At 38.3% G+C, this 19,598-nt stretch overlaps 1 protein-coding gene across 1 annotated transcript in view; it reads left to right on the top strand.

The window, feature by feature from the left end:
• cntn3b (contactin 3b) overlaps positions 1-19,598 on the top strand; it is a 92,594-nt gene that overhangs the window by 43,381 nt on the left and 29,615 nt on the right. Inside the window, exons 5-9 of the mRNA XM_038299878.1 lie at positions 3,131-3,306; positions 9,368-9,466; positions 15,325-15,528; positions 18,856-18,958; positions 19,258-19,442. Of these exons, the coding sequence (XP_038155806.1) occupies positions 3,131-3,306; positions 9,368-9,466; positions 15,325-15,528; positions 18,856-18,958; positions 19,258-19,442 (767 nt within the window). The remainder of the gene's footprint in view (positions 1-3,130; positions 3,307-9,367; positions 9,467-15,324; positions 15,529-18,855; positions 18,959-19,257; positions 19,443-19,598) is intronic.

Genomic DNA, 19,598 nt, shown 5'->3' with positions numbered 1-19,598 from the left:
CCACCACTGAGTTTGGGATTAACGCCATGAGCAGATCTTATGGTCACTGCTACATGCAGCTGCATCAACAATGAAGATAGAACATGGTCCTCTCAGACTCCTGTAATCTGGGAGAAACTTTCCTTGAGGGGGAGATTAACAAATTCCTGATCAATGGTTCCACTGGATATTCTCTGCAGACCTGAATGAGTAGTGAGGGTCTGCTGAGGTAGTCCACCAATTGCCAGCCGAACTTCTCTCTTCACCCAAGTGTCCAAGACATGCTGCCAACAGTCAGAGATCTCCTTTCTATATAACGGTGAGGGAACGCCATGATCTAGTCCAGGCGAGTAAACTTCAGCACAATATGGCTGAGCTGAAAGAAAGAAAGAAGAAAGAAGCCTCCCCTCTGACTCTCCCACCCTGTCTCAAGGAGCTGGATTTCAAAGTCCAGGCTATGTTTTGAAGTGAGCCTGACTATTTCTAGCCAGTATCACTCTACTTCCTGCACAGCCTCAGGCTCCTTCCACCCAGTGAGGTAACATCCCAAGTCCCTGGAGCCAAATTAAGATTAGATTAGGAGAGGAAATAGTATGACTTGTTGCAACCTTTCGATAAAAAAATCATTACTTATGCAAAAGATCTACTTCCAGATTCTTTCCAAAAGAGATAAAAAAAAAAAAAATTCTTCCAAGTTTGAAAACATTTGGCTTCCCATCCAGGAACCTTTTTTAATTAAATTCAATTGAGTTTATTTATATAGGTCCAATTCACAACACGTAATCTCAAGGCACTTTACAAATCAACCAGATCATACAGTCAAAATGATTAAAAGTTTTCTATCTAAGGAACCAGTTGAATACATCGACTCATTGACTCGAAGGCAATCACTCACACAGAGTATGCTTGTAGCGACAGTGGAAAGGAAAAACTCAGTTTTCACAGAAAGAAACCTCTAGCAGAACCAGGCTCAGTTTGAGCGGCCATCTGCCGAGGCCGACTGGGGATCAAGGAGACAGAAGCAAACATAGAAAAAGAAGATACAAAAGGCAACTGTAAACCAGCTTCACAGGTGGCCCCCTTCAGAAAACACACAGCCAAGCAGACGAGCTGCAAACCAGCTCACGTGTCAGAGGATGAAGAGAGCATATCCAGGCACTCACAGTCAGAGAAACAGGACTACTCTGAAAAACAGGCCGATCTCGAACATCTATTTTATTAAATCAAAATGTCAGCAAAACATCTTCAAACTTGGAAACAAAATACAGTGGACTGCTTTTTAACTTTTTTGGAATTTCTGTGACCTGGATGACTGAGAATCTTCACTAGCATATCTCCAGATTATTTTAGCGAAGTTATATGTAACATAAATTAAGTCTCTCCCACATAATCTCGGTTAAATAAGGCCTTATGCTGGTAATGAATAAACCCCCAATTCAGCAGTTGGCAAATCTTTCCTTAAAGGCAGTCCACTGTGTGCATTCAAAACGTTGGCAAACAGTGAGCCAAAGAGATTTTCCCTTCAGGAGTGATTTACTTTATTTTTTCCTTTGCTTACTTTGGCCAAGGTCAATGTGAGCCATCCAGGTGGAACTTCTATGTTCGGTCAGCCTTCAATTTCCCAGTTTTTGTTAAAAAGATGTTTCCATTAATTTCATTTAGATCCAGTGACAGTGAAAATTCACAACACATTGACATATCAAATCTAGATGTTATGTCGACTGAATCATATAAACGCTAATGTGACAAAGAATACAAATGTGGAAAAAGTTGCTCACATAATGGTAGGGGATCTGTGACGCTGTGGAAAACCTTTCCTCAAAGATTACCATCAAAGCTGAAACAGGTTCTTTGACCAGCATGCAAATCACAAACTGAGCAAAATAAAGAGAGAAATGGTTTGCAAAATCCTCCATTGCATGGCCTCCTCAGCTGCCAGACCTGGACCTTCTGAAACCTTGCTAGGTGAGGTCAAGAGAAGACAACAAATATAGGACCAGTATTTTCTGGAGTAAGGGCAGGTTCTAAGCTCTCTTGCTCTCTTAATGTTCAAACTTATGAAAGCGTGTAAAAGAACATGTTGTCCTCTGTTATCTTAAAAGGAGCATAAAAGGCATTATAACAGAAACAGCTATAACAGAAGGGGTGACATAAATTTCTGGTGACATTCGGTCATTCCGGGGCTTTAATTACTGAAAAAGCAGTGCATTTTGAATGCTCTGAAATTTCTTAGTAGGACTGAAAAAACTAATCAGCTTAATCATGATTTACCGATAATGGAAATAATCTTCAACTGATTTAGTAATTAAGAAACCTTTAACTTGCAAATAAAGACTCTAACACATGCCATTAGCTGAAAGAACAACCCATGCAGAGCAGTAATTATACTCAAATTGTAAAAAAAAAATATATCAACGTTTTTTGATTTAAGATGGAAAAAGCATTTTTGTCCATAGGAAAGTTCATAGTATTAGCTTCACCTGATTCTGTATAAAATCTTCTTTAAGACATCTTTTCTATCCCAATATTCATCAAAACAATATCAGCCTTCATCATTTAGCAAGATAATCATTAGTTGCAGCCCTATTTCTTAGTATATAATATCATCAAAGATCTTAGGATATCCTTGTGGGATTTAAAGGGTGAACAACATTATCAGATCCAACAAAAGGCAGTTTGCAGCATTTGTTCTGATGACACGAGTTTCTTTGCATGCTGATATCTATTACCACATTATTCAAAGAATTAGGTGGTCCTACTACCATCCATTGTTGAAGCCCAGACTTATTTGTTTAGCTAATTGCATCTTGGATGAAGTATAACACTAACCATAGCAGATGAGGTGTTAATAATACATATATTTTTATTTATGTATATATGTATTTTACCTTAAGAACAGCTGGAGATTAAAGTTGAATGAACTCAGAATAATTAAATGCAGCATTGTCAACTGTGACATTTTCTTTCACCCAAACTTGGTACAAAGGCTGTTTCCACATCCTTTAAACGTAATTTGAAACCCTGCTCCTATTACGTACCTTTTATCCTCTCAGCATGATGTAGGCAGACCGATCAAATGGATCTCTGATAAACACTGAACATTCATCTCCAGGGGGGGCTCAGCCACTGATTGTGTTTGCGTTTTTTCCAGATGGTCGCTAAACGGAACACTCATTGATCTGGGGAGTGACTACCGGCGTCACATGTCTGGGGGCAGCCTGATCATTAGGAACCTGGACAAGGATCAAGACAGTGGGATGTACCAGTGCATGGCTTTCAACACGTGGGGTTCCATTCTGAGCCGCAGAGCCAGCATCCAGTTTGCATGTAAGTGCTGCTACAAATGTTAACACATTCCTGGCATGTCTCTGACACACCAATGTCAGGCATCTCTTTGTATCTGCTGCATGTCACCCCGATGCATGTAATATGCTTTTGGCCCTAGACTTTTCCCTTTCATTCTGTGCCATTTGCTATTCTGGTTTCTAATTTAGATTTCTTGGGTATATATTTTCACGAGGGGTGATGGTAATTGAGTGAAACGTTAGATACAACAAACACGGGTAGTCTCTGACCACCCCATTGATTCTCATTAGTGGTTAAAACTCTGACAGCCTCCTTGTCTTGTCCGAAGTGACAAATATTTTGCCAAATTATATTCATGCTCCTGTTATCTAGACTTTAAAGCTTTCAGGCAGGAATAATGCGGGGAATGGGTTTGTATTTTTTGACAGTAATCACAACATTTGTTTTTGTTTATCACATGTATGGCTGATGTGAGCAAGTTACACAGTGACAGAATGAAGGCTGCCTTGGCAGACAGCTGCATAAAAGGGAGAAAAGGAATTCTGGATTGTGACACCATGGAGTGGTGCTCTACCTTCCAGACAAACCCTATAGAAGTACCGCTCTTTTCTTGATCAAGCCTACTGACTATTGATCTTGTCCCAAGGATAGGGAGCCTTTCACTTCCTCTCATGAGATGAACTGCCATTATCCCTATAGCTCAGTAATGAATCTCACTTGTGGGGACGGGCTGAGGAACAGAGCTGCTTGACATTTATTGTCTTGCCTAATGCACGGAGAAGGAGGCCTGAAAGATCAGCAGGGCTGATACTCTGTTTTTCCCGTGTAATGAGGCAACTGCCCTGAGATTGAAATGTCATTCCTCCTGTGCCGCTTTGCCTTCCACTCAAAATCCAGCTGTAGTCAAAACAGGTGAACTATCTCCAGATTATGTGTGTATCGTATCAAGCATAACAAAATAAATCATCATCTAAGGAAATAAAGAAAGGAGATAAGAATATCTACTTTTTTACTACTACAACCACCAGACTGATAATGTTTGAAAACGTAAATGTAGAAACATGATCAGTCTTTTGCTCTTTCAGATTGGACTATATACAAATTAAAATGTAATTTAAATATAATGTAATTTATAAAAACATTTTATTATTTTCTAATTCAATGCCAGTTATTTTGCAGAGAGTTTAATACACCAGACACAGTTATTTCCTTTTTGCCTAGGCTACAACTAAAGTGTACAAGACAAGTCATAGAAATGTTTGTTTTAAAATCATAAAGAAATACTATGTTTTAAAGGAATAAAGGGTCTTTAACAACTTTTAGGTCAAAACGAGCTTTTCTATATTTGTTTTGTTTTTGAAAATGTGACTGTCTGTCTAGGGCAAATTCACAATTATTGGATATTTCCCCTGTGTCAAGGTCAATGTAAGGTTTGGAAATAGGGTGATACAAACCATTATAATTTATGATATTGTATTTTGGTGATAAACTAAAGGACTAATACACATTTTCAGTCTTAAAGCCACAAAATTTCTAAAACTTGCAGGACAACTGCCTTCCAGAAATGACATTGGACACACTTGATCCACAGTTTGATCATCTCTAGTTTAACTCTTGTTGAACTTCATTATTGTAAAAAACTTTAAGATAATTTAGGATATGGCTTAATTTACAGCTACAATGTGTAAGAATTTACAGGGATTTGCTAAAATTAATGTAATATATTTTCTATATGTACGTAATTTATTATTGCCTTATCACCTTTATGTTTGGCTTGCCTTAGGATTTTCTCTTTAAAATTACATAGGAGTGGGTTCCCATTTGTGGAGGCAGACTTCTTTTGAGATACAGCAGCACAGAGCTAGGGATGAGCGATTTTGGAAAACAATCTAAAAGTGTTTCTTTTTTATCTTAATATTGCGTTTTAATGAGGTGATTTTGTTTTTTTTCAGTTTAAAGGAAAAGTCCAGTCAGCTAGGAATAATCAATGCATCATTATCTATACCTAAAATAAATATTTTAGCAATGATTTAATGAATTTAGCGTTAATCAATGAAAAAAAAAAACTGCAGATCCTTGAGTGTGTCATTTTTGCAGAAAGTTATTAACACCTCACTCATGAGATCTTCCTGCAGTGACGTCATGGGTTGCTAAGCCAAGGGCCATTCTCTCCACTTTAGAAGCAAAATCAATGAGAACTATTATACACACCTTTCATCAACAACAATTTTTTAGATTTCGAGAGGACTTCGCCATTGAAATTTGTGAGAGCTATAGTTAGAGTTACAATGCCCACGTTAATGGCAGCTGGATGTTGCAACAAATCAGGTAAAATTGGAAAAAAAATTATTTTACCTTTCCGATTCATGATCCACCACAAATGTGTTGTTGGACTGCTAACTTGAAGATGGAGGATTTGCCATTAAACTTCTGGCCAGAGAAAAAACACTTAAATGTAGCTAAATTTCGAAGAAGAATGTTCTCAACTTCATCCATATCTTTTTATGTTTCATGAAGCATGATATATGAATATATGGACGGCACTCCTTAAAAACTGCTAGATAAGGTACAAAAATAACATTGACTGAATTGCAGTTACACAAACTAAAGTGCTGGAAAAGTATAGAGAGCAAATATCTTCTTTCAACCAGTTGAAATTTTTATAGGTAAATCAAACTCTCAAATGAACACAAAATAAGCAAGTGTATTAACTTTTTAAATCCAATGAAGAAAAACTTTTGAAGAATTACAAAAATTATATAAAATATATATCACATTTCGTTTAAATTGTCTCCATGAACATGTGGGGAAAATGGAAATGACAGAATACACTTTCTCAACACATAGACATCGAAACAAGAAGCAAGTGCTTCAAGCTCACTAAAATAAAATTTACAAAAAATCATCAATAATAGCCAGACATATCAGTATAAACTGTCATATAATGCAACTTACTCTGATAATTCAGAATGGATGGCATCTGATAACATTTCCATGCCGCTTCTTGCATGTGACTCTTTTTTTTCGTAGCAAAATGGCAAACCAGAAGTGCACAACCGCCAAACCTGAATTAGAATTTACAGACAATCTTTTTTAATATAAACTTATACAAACCATGAACTGAATTTCTAAACAACATGCAATCCTTTTTAATACCATAGAAATGTTTTTAGAGTTTTTTTTATTTAACATAAACATACTTATTAATAGAAATGCTTTAAGGGCTACACAAACACTTTAGACCTGGTTTACTCTAACATCAAAGATGATTTCAGAGCAGCTCTCCGCCCCCTCCTCGGGTCAGCATATCACCTCTCTGTCATGCTAATTCCTGCATACAAGCCCCAACTAATCAGGGCTAATCCGAAAGACAACGTAATCAGAGTATGGTGTGAAGGGGCCGTGGAGAAACTCCAAGACTGTTTTGAATACTCTAAATGGAATATGTTCAAAGCTGCAGCAACCTATGACAACAAAATAAATATAGACGAGTATGCCATGACTGTGTCAGCCTACATCAATAAATGCATTGAGGACGTCAGCATCACAAAGAACATCACCATCCGAGCAAACCAATGACCCTGGATAAATGGGGAGGTTCTGAAATCGCTGAAAGCACAGAACTCCGCTTTTAAGTCTGGTGATAAAGAGGCACTGAAGACAGCATGTGCCAACTTGAACCGTGCCATCAGAGCAGTGAAGCTGAACCACACCCAGAAAATCCATGATCTTTTCATGGTATCGTGCCCTATTTGTCGGTACTCGCTGATACAGATACCACCATTCTTGTGCAGTATTGGAGCCCTGCCCCTACTGATATTGGTATCGGTTCAACACTAATTATAGTCTTAGTTAAGTATGCAACTGTAGACTCCTTGAAGCTTGATTGAATCTAGGTTTAATTTCTTGAATGGCAATTATGGGAGAGCTCTGACAATGTTAAGTCAATTCAGTGTTAAGTAAAGTCAATTTATATCTAATCCATGCCATATGACAATCATAGTTTTTCACTTTGTAGTGTTTTTCCTACACAAAATGGTGTAGGGAAAACATAGTAGGTATAGCTTACTACACAATATTTTGACTTGTACCCAAAACCCAGTTAAATGCTGGTTTAGTTGGAGAGCACATTTTATATCATCAGATGCTTATTAAAAGGCAAGACATACTATACAGTATATGCAGAAAGGCTAGAGCTGTTGTGGCAATGGGTACAATTTAATTTCTTCTTTAATAGAAAAAGAGTTACAGAAACAGAATCTGGGGGACACTTTCACAGGCATGTGTAAGGCTGTCATTCCAAGAGCTCATAGTTAAAAGTTATAGCGTTAATGTTAGGTACTTAAGACATTGGTTGGTTTCCATCCATCTTTTTCTCTTTGTGTCAAATTGCTTTTTAGATATCAAAAATACTATGGTGGATGTATTCAGTATTTGCTAATATCCTTCACTTTCCATGAATACATCTTTCTTTAAATAGAAAAAAATACATCAGAGAGAATGTGGATTTACTGCGATATTTTAATATAATATTCACCAATGATATATTTATAACTATTCACTAATGATATATTGATTTCCTATAATCAGCAACATTTTTCAGATACATCTACGGTGAGGAGTTGAGTTGGGCTATGCTGTGGTGTGTCTGAAACATTTTTGATTAAAGATTCTAGCAGACACAGAATATTATGACAGCAAATGTCTGTGCACTGGCACACTTGCCCAGACCAATCATCCTGGCATTGTGATAGCCCCCCTCTGTAAACTCTAGGCACGCCATTCTTATATGACAGAGATTTATCCTACTTACAAAGGAATCACTGCAGCTATAGTGAGTTTGTGATCTAGATTTCAAGAGTTACAGTATGTGGTCAGCTGACTCCCATGAAGCCCATTATTCTTCTTTCAGAGGCTAAAAGAAAGAGGTGTATCCCCCTCCAGCACTGAGCCTGGCAACCCTTCCTTTCTCAAATATGCACAATCTGGGCAAACATGTTGTCCTTTTAATATCGGCTAAGCAATAATAAAATGTATTTACCTTCCATTGTGTAGGTCCTGCTGTTATGATTACAAGCCATTAAACGATCAGCTACTGTATATGTAATTCCTTTTTGGGCATAGATTCGCAGAATCTGAATCATCTGTAGGAGACATAATCGGTATTTATGAAGGCAGCCTGGGGAGATCAGAGGGATGTTACCTCTGTCTGTGTTTTAAGCTTGCCACCTCCTCCTGTGGCCTCTCACAGTCCTGCCGTGACTTGGCTCAGTTTGATTCCACCACGGTCATCGGAGAGCGGCTCATTAATCTTAGCAGCACTCTGTCCCACTTCTCTCCATAATCTTCCTTCTCCTAATTTCCCTTATCGGTCACACTGACTTTCTTTTGTTTGTGTTTGGAAGGCTTACTCCAGGCTGTTAGCCAGAGGCTGCAGACAGGGAGCAGAGCAAACTGCGGCAGCTTCCCTCCATCCGTCATGAAGCCGGGGGGGGGGTTATCATGGCAGGTTTTTGGCTTTTTTTCCCTCCACCTGCCAGCAAATGCTCATTTATTTGCAGGCAATAGATTGTGCTGCGATTATTGATGGGGGAGCTAATGCTTTTAAGTGCAAGATTACACCAAATTTAATAATGATGTTACTTATTGCTGCTGGCTCTGCAAAATGTCATTTGTCATGCATTCTCTCTTGTTATCTCCTAGTCCTTGCGCTGCATTTCCTTCCTCCTGCTCTAATTTCATCCTATTTCAGTCTATCTCTTCATTGCAACCTAAATTGTTGTATTGCTTGAGTAAACATCAACAAGGCAAGTCCATCCATTTCATCAACACTCCGACATTTGAAACTATTAGCTGCCGTCAGGAGGTGCCTGCAGGGCGATCAATGATGGCCTGTTAAAGACTCAATCTTCCACTCAGGGAGGGCAAAATTCGTAAAACCTGTTTTCCCCATTTTTAAACGAAGAACCCCAGATGGATATACTTTACAAACACATAAGGAAAAGAATACAGTGCTGTTCTGCTGAGGATTATGCTTGGTGAAGCTGCTGACAGATTAAATTCAATCTTTCTGACTCATCAGATCTTGACAACTTCAAAACCCAGTCGGTGAGGAGTGCAGTCAACGTCCGTGAGGGCCAAGGAGTGGTTCTTTTATGTGGAGCCCCCCCACATTCAGGAGGTAAGAGCTGCCATATCAAACAGTTTAATTATTCTTGTGGTTTTTTGTTTTAGAAATACTCGCAGGACTTTCTTCTTGTTGCTTCCCAGAACTTGATAAAGATTGCATTGCATTACTGCAACTGTTAGAGCAATCCAACATATTTTGATATTGCATTTTTGTTGCTATGTTGTTGGAGAAGAATATAAGAATGTCCACTACTGTAAATATAATTCTCTTTTTTTTAACTAAGCATATTAAATGTGCATTGCTTTCTAACCTTTTTGGAGATTATATAGCTAAACAACATAAAAGCTGATACTTGGTAGTTAATTTGTTGGGCGTTATCCTCTTGTAGCTAACCCTGAAAAGTTTGCTAAAAAAACAAAAAACAAATATTAAGCAAATACCTTCTACTCTTTGACTGTTATTTTTACCACAACCAGAAAATTTTCCAAACAGCCCATATTGCCTTTAGTTAACAATTGTTTGGGGGTCATAGCTGTGTAAAGTTTTACTTCATATAGCTAGAGTAACTTGTTTAAAAGAATCTTGCCTGAGTAGAAGCCCGACCAATCTAGCAACAATGGGTATGAGAAAATGCTCTTGCAGACCCATTACTTTATTGTCCATCTTCATAACAATAACCTTTTAATGTTTTTGACATATATAACTACAAAGATCTAGATTATAATAAAAGGATTTAAAACCAATTGCAAAATTTCCCAAGATGTTGTAGTATAGTATTTTATTAGCCACTTATTGATCAAGTTCTCCTACTTAAAGAGACGTAAGCGGTTTGTAATTTCTTATCTTAGGTACGCTACAACCATGAAAGACAGTGGAGAAAAAAAAAATCAGGAAATCTCATTGTAGATTTCTAAAAAATGTATTTGTATTTTATAGCGGAAAATAAGGCCTTATAGGGCTAATTAGGGCCAGGCAAATAAATCGGAATTTAATAAAAGGCAATTATCAAATCACTGAAGCTCTCAATCTTACAGAAACATTAACATAAAAGATCCCCAAAGCATGATGCTTTCACCCCCATGCTTCAGAATAGTTGTCTTTTTGAGAATTTTGGTTACATGTGACTACATGATATTCTTCCACTCTGCTTTTGGATCATCTATTTTCATTTGAAATTCAGATGGTTCAGGACCTGTATCACCTAAACCAGGGGGGGCATGCCTGGAACTGCAGGATTTGAGTCCACCTCGACCTAGTGGTTTACTTATGATTATGTTTATTTTAAATTAGTCCCAATTCTCTGCAGGTCATTCATAAGGTCCCGCTTCGTAGTTCTGGAATTTTTGCTCACCATTCTTATGATCATTTGATCGTTAGATGAGATTTACAAAGAGCCCCCAGATCAAGGGAGGTTGTCAATGATCTCGCAGTCCTTCAATTTTTTCTTTTACAGTTGGTCCCAGAGATAATCTATTCAGACCAGCCTGCTGTTTAAGATTTTATATTCATTCTTCTCAGCCTTGTGCAGGTCCATAGTTGTCTTCTTGGTATCCTTCAACCAGTCTTTGATCTTGATCATGGATGAGTGTAGAGTCTGACTGTTTGAGACTGTGCATAGGTTTCTTTTATATATATAGAAAATCAGCGTAGATCAAACAGATGCCGTTGATATAGGTAACGTGCGGAGTAAGGAAGTGCTTCTTAAAGAAGTTGTTACAGGTCTGAGAGGGCCATGCATCTTGCCCTTGTAAATACTTATGTGCCTCCATAATTTACAAATAAATATTTTTTTCCTGCTTCTTATTGGCAATACACTGTCACAAGTACAGAGCAATGAAATTCACTCTCTGCATTTAACCCATCCCCTTGAGGAGCAGTGGGCTGCCATTGTGCAGCCCCGAGGCGCAGTGTGGGGTTAAGGGTGTTTGCTCATGGACCCAGAGTTGCAGTCTGTAGGAGTGGGGCTGGAACTCAAACTCACTGGATACTAAATGCAATGCCCCAGCCACTAGAAAAATTACAGATCATTGCTCGTCTTCCTCATTAGCTAAACTTGCACTGTTCCATCAATCAGCAGCTGAATAAACTCTATTTTGGCCCCTTATATGTGCTTGCTTGAATTACAAGGTTTGAATATTTAATTATCTTCTTCAGTAAAACTGCAATAAACAGGTTGTTAACTTACCATTTCATAAAGGCTGGAAAGCAAATTAGGAAACAGATAGGTAGGTGCTGTGAAAATGTGACAAAACCACTGACAGTCAAACATTACCTCTAAAGTTAGTTAATTAGCACAGCGTTTTGATGTCTATTGTGTGGAAAAGCTTCTGGTTACAAAAGAATTAAATTCTGGAAGAAAAGAAAATGCTGTCCACAACTACAACCTTTCACTTTCTAAATTAAGATGTGCATACATTTTAAATAACCAGATTCAGTGATACAAAGTTGGAATTAGCTACCTCTTCACTATTCACTGGGCCTTGTAATTTCTTCATCTATCATACTTTTTTGTAATAGACCAGCATTGGGCATAATTGTGTAAATAGAAGAAAAACGATGTATGATTTCCAAACATCCCCATGTATTTCTACTCAGCCCCTTTAATCTGACACCACTGGATAAGAGGTTTTATTCTCAGTAAATGTATTTCTTGCAAAGCTGTGAGCACTTTCTTGAAGATCATCAGTGAATCAACATCCTCATAAAAACCAAATAAAGTCTAACAGGACACTGTGTAATCCATTATTGTAAAGAGTATGTGTTATGCCTTTGCTGTCAACCAAGCTGGGTAGACCAATCAATGTAAGCATTAGTTAAAAGAAAGATAGAGAGTGGGTTTAGAGGAGATTCTAAGCTTAATTGGATGAGTCTGTAAACAGGACTACCATTTTTTAAATTACAAACCTGGCATCTATTTCAGCAATTGTTATGTGTAAATGATTAGATGCCCCAATATTATATTCAGATATAGGTAAAAATAAACTATTCGGCCTATATAAAAAAGCGGTATGTCTGGTGGAGAGCTAGCACCCTGAGCACAAACTAACTCTTTGGTGCAGTGTTATGCTGCTGGCATGATGCTCTCCAGCAGAAACCTAATCAGAGTCAATGAAAAGATATTTTATTTAACTGCTGTACCATCCTTAAAGGGATAGTTCGGGATTTTTGACATGAATCTGTATGGCATCCCCATCACCAGTGTCATGCAATCACACTGACTTACCCCTGGCAGCATCCTGTGAGCAGAGTTCTCGTCCAGTTTTGGTCAAGCCGAAAGTAGTCTGGCAGGTTTGCTAGACCCAGCGAAATAAAACGTTTCTCTTCCCAAAACATTATGTGTTCAAAAGAGTGATATTTTCGCATCCCAAAAACATTGTAGTGGAAAAAGTCACACGTCGTTATCACTTGGTCCTATTTTCTCTCTGTTCGTATCAGTGCGCGCCATCATTCTGACAGCGAGCTCAACTTTTCCAGCTCATTTCAGTGCTTTCAGTGATGCAGACAGCAGCTGCTGCAACTCCGACATCCTCATCAATGGAAAGGTTCTGTATCTCGGGCATTACTAACTCCCACTCGTGGCAACAGTAGCATTCCACCTCTGTCTGCATTAATTCGCACTTGAAACAAGTGCACCATGATTTGTCAGCCACCCTGGATATCGCAGCTCCAGCTGTGGCTCCTGCGGCTCCGGCTTCAGCTTCCATCACTTCTCTGTCCACCCTCTCTCTTTCTGCCCGATCTAACTCCATTTGTCGAAGTTCATCGTCAGTGTACTCGGGTTCATAAAGATATCCCTTTGGCTCTAAGTGGAAGTCGATGTTTTCCTCGTCGCTCTCGTAGTCAGACATCTTCCCCAGTAGTAAACAATCGCGAATCAAACAGGTAGGCCCTAGCTGTCAGGTGATGGTGTCGCGCGCACTGATACGAACAGAGAGAAAATAGGACCAAGTGATAACGACGTGTGACTTTTTCCACTACAATGTTTTTGGGATGCAAAAATATCACTCTTTTGAACACATAATGTTTTGGGAAGAGAAACGTTTTATTTCGCTGGGTCTAGCAAACCTGCCGGACTACTTTCGGCTTGACCAAAGCTGGACGAGAACTCTGCTCACAGGATGCTGCCAGGGGTAAGTCAGTGTGATTGCATGACACTGGTGATGGGGATGCCATACAGATTCATGTCAAAAATCCCGAACTATCCCTTTAAAGAAAATCGTATCATACTATTAAGACATGAGCAGAGGTTCACTTTTGTGTATAAACTTTTCATAACAACATGCTACTTTGTGTCAAAAAGCTCAAGGGCTACAAATTATTTGCTGAACAATGCACAGCCTGTATGCAAAACAGCACAGAGCTCTTGATTGTAGATCTATACCCCAAACATTTCTGAAAAGATGCTTCCCATGTGAAAGTCTGAGACTGTATTCAATAAATGAGAGGCTACAAATAAAAGATTAAGTTACAGCCACCACAACCCCCCACCACTCTGCATATCTAGAGAAAAACCAAGGACAGCCACAATAGCTGCTGCCTAGCTTGTCAACCTCTTGATACAATAGCTTGCACACTGGAACAACCAATTTTTCTCACAAGAGAAGAGTTTGTCGCAGTGCATTGTACAGCTGGTCTTTTGGATAATGGGTCAGAGTACTCTGTGTGAAATACACATTGACAGCTTCCCTTTCTGACACAGGCTTACGCACAGCAGGATGCAGTAACTGTAGTGCTTTTGTGTTTTACCACATTCTTTAAAAGTGAATGTAAGTAAAGGAGACCGAGCCGTCTTGCTACTTCACTAACCTCCCCACTGCCTCATTCTCTTTCCGTCTTTCTTTTCTTTTAATCCTTTTTTTCCCTTTCCGCTCTTTAATTTGAAAGCAATGATGTGCTTCATAACCTTGCACTCCAATGAACTGTATTAGACACCTACAGCATGAGACATTTCTTTGGGTTTTTATTACGCTTGATTGAGTCTGAGTGGTGAAAAAGCTTTCTCTTTTGCTAGCATATGAAATATAACACCACCCAGATGTGAAAAATGAAATGAATAGATAAGTAATTGTTATTGTAGTGCTTTTGTAGTTCAACATAGATTTTTTTTTTTTTTTGCACCTTTTATGCATAAAAGTATTTGTGTTTTGATTCAGGCGGCACTTGAAGCAGAATTGCTGTGCAGAGTTCTATCAGTGCTCATTATGGCTGCCCAGTTCAAATTGGGCTTATGCTGACTCTGAGCTATGTGACCCCTGCTTGCCTAGTCAGAAGCAGCTTTGTATCTGCATCTCTGCACTCAGCATGGGTGCTTTAGCCAGTCAAAAGCCAAGTGGCTTACCCTCCTTCATTGGTGTTGGACATGATTGACAGTCATTGCATCCACCTTTTGGCTCAGAAACCACACCCTGCCCCCTTCAGCCCTGAAATGGAAGATTGCATGGAGCACCTCCTCTCTCTTGTGCGGCTTTGGGAAATGACACTGTAATTTGTCATGACAGGTCTTCCCGCTCTTACTGTGGGCCTGTCGCTTGTGAAGAGAAATGACAGCATGTTCTTATATGTGAATGTCAATCCATTGATCTCTCAATTCCTTCGTTTATTCCTGACGCCGTTAAACTAAGTCGCTCAGGGACCCGGAGAATGGAGGCCATGTGTCAGGGGAAGACCACTGACGCGATGTAATCCTGTTTGTTTCGCTCCCTTTCCTCTGCTCTCATGTTTTTTTATTTTTTGCACTGATAGTTACTGCATTCTTGATATTTCCTTCGAAGAAAATCTGTATAAGAGATAGAAAATTGTTTGATATACTAAGAGAAGGCCAAAGAGGAGTTCTTTTGATTCAGTCATTCCATCTGTTAATATGCTCTGTGGACAAACACTGCACTGAACTGTTTCTCTCTTGCCTTTAGAGCTGACATTTGCATGGATCTTCAATGAATACCCATACTCCGTCCAACAAGACAGCCGAAGATTCATCTCTCAGGAGACCGGGAGCCTGTATATAGCCAAAGTGGAGCCCTCAGATGTGGGCAACTACACTTGTGTGGTCAACAACACCGTCACAAAGCAGAGGGTTCTCAGCTCTCCAACACCACTAGTCCTCAGGAGTGATGGTAGAAAAACACACTTTTACTAGTTTGTGTCTATTCTATTCTTTTAAGTGTCACCTATTGTTGTATTTTATTTCTCTTTAGCAATTAAAGTATGAATTCAGTACTATAATTGTTTTGTAGGTTAATATAAAAGTTATAGTTTATACTTTTGAATCTTAGTGTCTTCAATAAGTATAAATCTGAAGCAGACTTATATGTGATAATTTGATATTATCAAACATTATATTGATAGCATTTAAATGACATTTTTAAGAAAAATCTAATAATTTCTAATATTGTAAAAAGACGAAAGGGTTGATTAAACAGAACCAAACCACTGTCCAGTGGAATTGTGTTTTTTAGGTTTTTTGGATTGACTATGACCTGGATGACTGAGAATCTTCACCAGCATAGAACCAATGATTGAATGGAATACATACAGCCTTGCTGTAGTATAAAAATCTATATGTAAAATTTTATTTGTATGTAAAATACATACAAATACATTTTATTCTCTTTAATGCTAAAACGTAAGAACTTTTTTTTGGATCAGAGGACAGATAAAATCCAGTTTTTCCTGTAGCTCTCTCTGATACTTATTATATTAAAAGAAAACAACTACATTCCAGACAAGATAGATTTTTCTCCTTCACAATTCTAATTTTGAATCCGCATTGCTTTTGAATGTCATTTAAATGAAGCTTTTAATGAGTTTTTGTTGTTGTTTTTTAACTCTTTCTGTGATGAAACTAGGGCTGCAACTAACGATTATTTTAAAAATCGATGAATCGGCCGATTATTTTGTCGATTAATCGATGAATCGGACAAAAAATATTTTTTATACTAACCTCTTTATTTCAAAATAAACATTTTAGACAGAACAAACAAGCACACAAGTACAGGTTGCTCATTAACTGTACTGGTGCAATATGAAAAATAAATGTTTGTGTTAAAACTACGCAAACTTACATGAGAAATGTAGCTGTACATCCACAAAATATAGGGTACTTTGTTTCATAAAGCGCAAAAAATACATTTTTTTTTTTTAAAGCCCCTAAGGGGTTCAAACAATAGGTCCCCCCATTTCAACAAATGAGTTTTTTTTAGACTAGAAGAGTTCTGCCTTTTAAGACAGGAAAGTATAGCAGTTAAAGTTGCTACTTGAGAAAATACTTAACCATATAGATAAAAATAGCCCTGTGGTTCAAATTATAAATTGTATTTGGAATAAAAATGAGAGAACTAGGGGTGCTAAAAAACACATCCTCCAAAGACAGATATTTACATGGGAATGTGGCAGATAATTAATTGACATCTTACTGATCTTGCTGGATTTTATTCTGCTTTACTTCCATAAATTGCAGGATCTTCTTTACTTTATCTTTGCCAGAAGATTTAAACTTCAAAAGCCTTGCCCTCATAATTTGCAAGTTAATTTATTTATAAAGGCTATTTTAATTATTGTGATCAATTTGCGCCGTCAATCCCGGCGCATGCGCGCTTCATTTGCAGTCTGGACGCTGAAACATCCTGCGGCTCTGACTGATGCGCTGAGAGGGATTCCTGCGGGAGAACGGGGTTGGGATGGGGGAGGCGCCTCACAGCAGCAGCTGCTGCTGCAGGACAAGAGTAGGAACGATGCATGCTTTCACGTAAGAGTCTCCAAAAGCCGCCAGTGACACCGTAAAAAGTCGCCAGATTTGTCACTTGTCACTTTTTAAAAAAAATAGTCGCTGGAGGGGTCTGAAAAGTCGCTAAATATAGCGACAAAGTCGCTGAGTTGGCAACACTGCGCACTTGCAGCGCTGGCTCGCTCTGCCGTAATTTTTTTTTCTTCCCCCGTTTCAGTCAAGTGGCAGTGATGACGGCGGCGGCGGATGACGCATTAATCGCGCGACGCAACTAATGATGATGAAATTCGTTGCCAACGCTTTTAAAAGTCGATTTTTATCGATTTTATTCGGTGTTACAGCCCTAGATGAAACACAGTTTGGTTTTCCAACCAAAAATAAATAATCTGCATTTCTGTAATAGGTTTTACTTGAGGACTTTGTGCAGATACTTGTCTGCACAATACTTGATACTTGATGTGCAGACACATCATTTGTAGGTAATTTTCTTAGCTCTTGCATTGGTGTAAAAGCAAACGAGTGGATCACACAGTCCAAAGCTAAGAACTAGTTTAAGCTAGCCTTGAACAATAAAATTTTGAATATTAAATAATCTGATCCGGGTGTTGCAAATATGATATACCACAATAGTAAATACAGTCATATTAATCATATTTAATCATTGTTGTTCTGATTTGGATACATTACCAAACAAAACTAAACAAAATGGTATGAAACAAAAATACAATAGGCTCCTTCAATATGTATCAGCGTGATTTCAAGTTATTATTGTAAAAGAAACAAGTATTACAGGCCAATATTTGCTAGATGTGTAGTTGGGCTACATACAAGGCAGCAGATCTCTTTAGCTGCTAACAAACATGTTACTTGAGCATGTTACTATATATATAGTATAGATATATTATGATTTAGAACACTGTTATCTGTTAATTGTTACCGAAGCTGGAGTAAAAGATTAAAATGTTATTCTGCAATGTTCTACAGTAGAAATATAGCTGGGCAAGTAAAAAAAACACACAAGAGCAATAAAAAAATCTGTTGCTCTGATGTATTTCACCTGTAGAATGTTTAGTAATGTTACACTGTCATTGTTTGCTCGGTGGGCTTTGATAACATAGAAACTACCGTAATACATCTCGGCTCGTATCCTTTCTTGATTTTCCACACATGCATCACCCCATCCAAACGGCTAATGTAATGGTAACCACACGGTTTTCACTGGTTAATATCATTTTATTAAAGATTAGGATGCATTTAAGTTTTTGATCTTGACATAAACCCCTGATTTACTCCGGTCTGTTCTGCTTTTGAATGTAAAACCTCAAACAGGACATTACAGCTACTTTTGCTCTCAGGCACCAGGACTGAAGCCGGTAATAACAAAGGTCACGGTGCTCGATTTGCAAAAGAGTGTGCAACCCATCCTGGTGATGTGAATATAAATAAAGTCGTAAATGAAGTTGCATTCATAAATCTCTGCAAGTAATCTCCACCAAGCTAATCCTTTCCATGATGTGTTCTCTAAATCTTTTATGATCAACCTCTTATTTCTTCCCTCCTTTATGAGCCCTTCAATGGTCACTTTGCTGCATGCCCATAAAGACTTTTTGTGTTAGCTGTCCTACTTTATCAAGGCTTGGACTCTGATCCAGTGCAATGTCTGCCTCTTGTTAAGTCTATTAAAGCTGTGTTGTCTGTTTTTCTCTCTCTTTTGTAGGTGTAATGGGTGAATATGAGCCCAAAATAGAAGTTCATTTTTCAGATTCGGTTCCAGCAGCAAAGGACTCGTTGGTGAAATTAGAATGCTTTGCACTGGGAAAGTAAGTCACCGTTGGGCTTTATATTATGTGTTACTTAAACTGTGACTTAATTTTCTAAATAAATTACAGCTATTTAGGCAACTAATGCATCAAAGGGTTTAATGGTTGCCCAGTATATACTTAAGAAGCATTCGGCAGCCTATATATGTGAAAATGGTTGCTCGAATTTTGAAAAAAATGTTCACAAAGCCTTCTTCTCATCTAATTCCCTTCTGCATTAGATCACACTTTGATCACAGTGACTGGGAGCTAAAAGCTTAACAACTTTTGTTCTCTCTCTCTTTTTCTTTCTTTCTTAGCCCTGTCCCAGAAATAAGCTGGAGGAGAACTAGTGGTGTCCCTTTCCCCAGCAAAGTCAAAATGAAGAATTCCAACGCCATCCTTGAAATCCCCAATTTTCAGCAGGAAGATGCTGGAACCTACGAATGCATAGCAGAGAACAGACGGGGCAAAAATGCTGCGCGGGGTCGTATTTCTTACCATGGTATGAAATACAGTTCTTGCTAAATGACAATTTGCCAATTGTGAAAAAAAAAGAAATTTGTCTGTTACTGCAACATTCCCTTTTTTTTATTGGGTTCCTATACAAGTACAAGTGACTTAAAAGTGATGGGGGCTTTCACAGACCTTTTGAGGTCAC

This window comes from Cyprinodon tularosa, unplaced genomic scaffold (assembly GCF_016077235.1).
Source record: "Cyprinodon tularosa strain WSP-4 unplaced genomic scaffold, ASM1607723v1 ctg439, whole genome shotgun sequence".
Classification (NCBI taxonomy): domain Eukaryota; kingdom Metazoa; phylum Chordata; class Actinopteri; order Cyprinodontiformes; family Cyprinodontidae; genus Cyprinodon; species Cyprinodon tularosa.
This window is presented reverse-complemented; position numbering and strand designations above follow the sequence as displayed.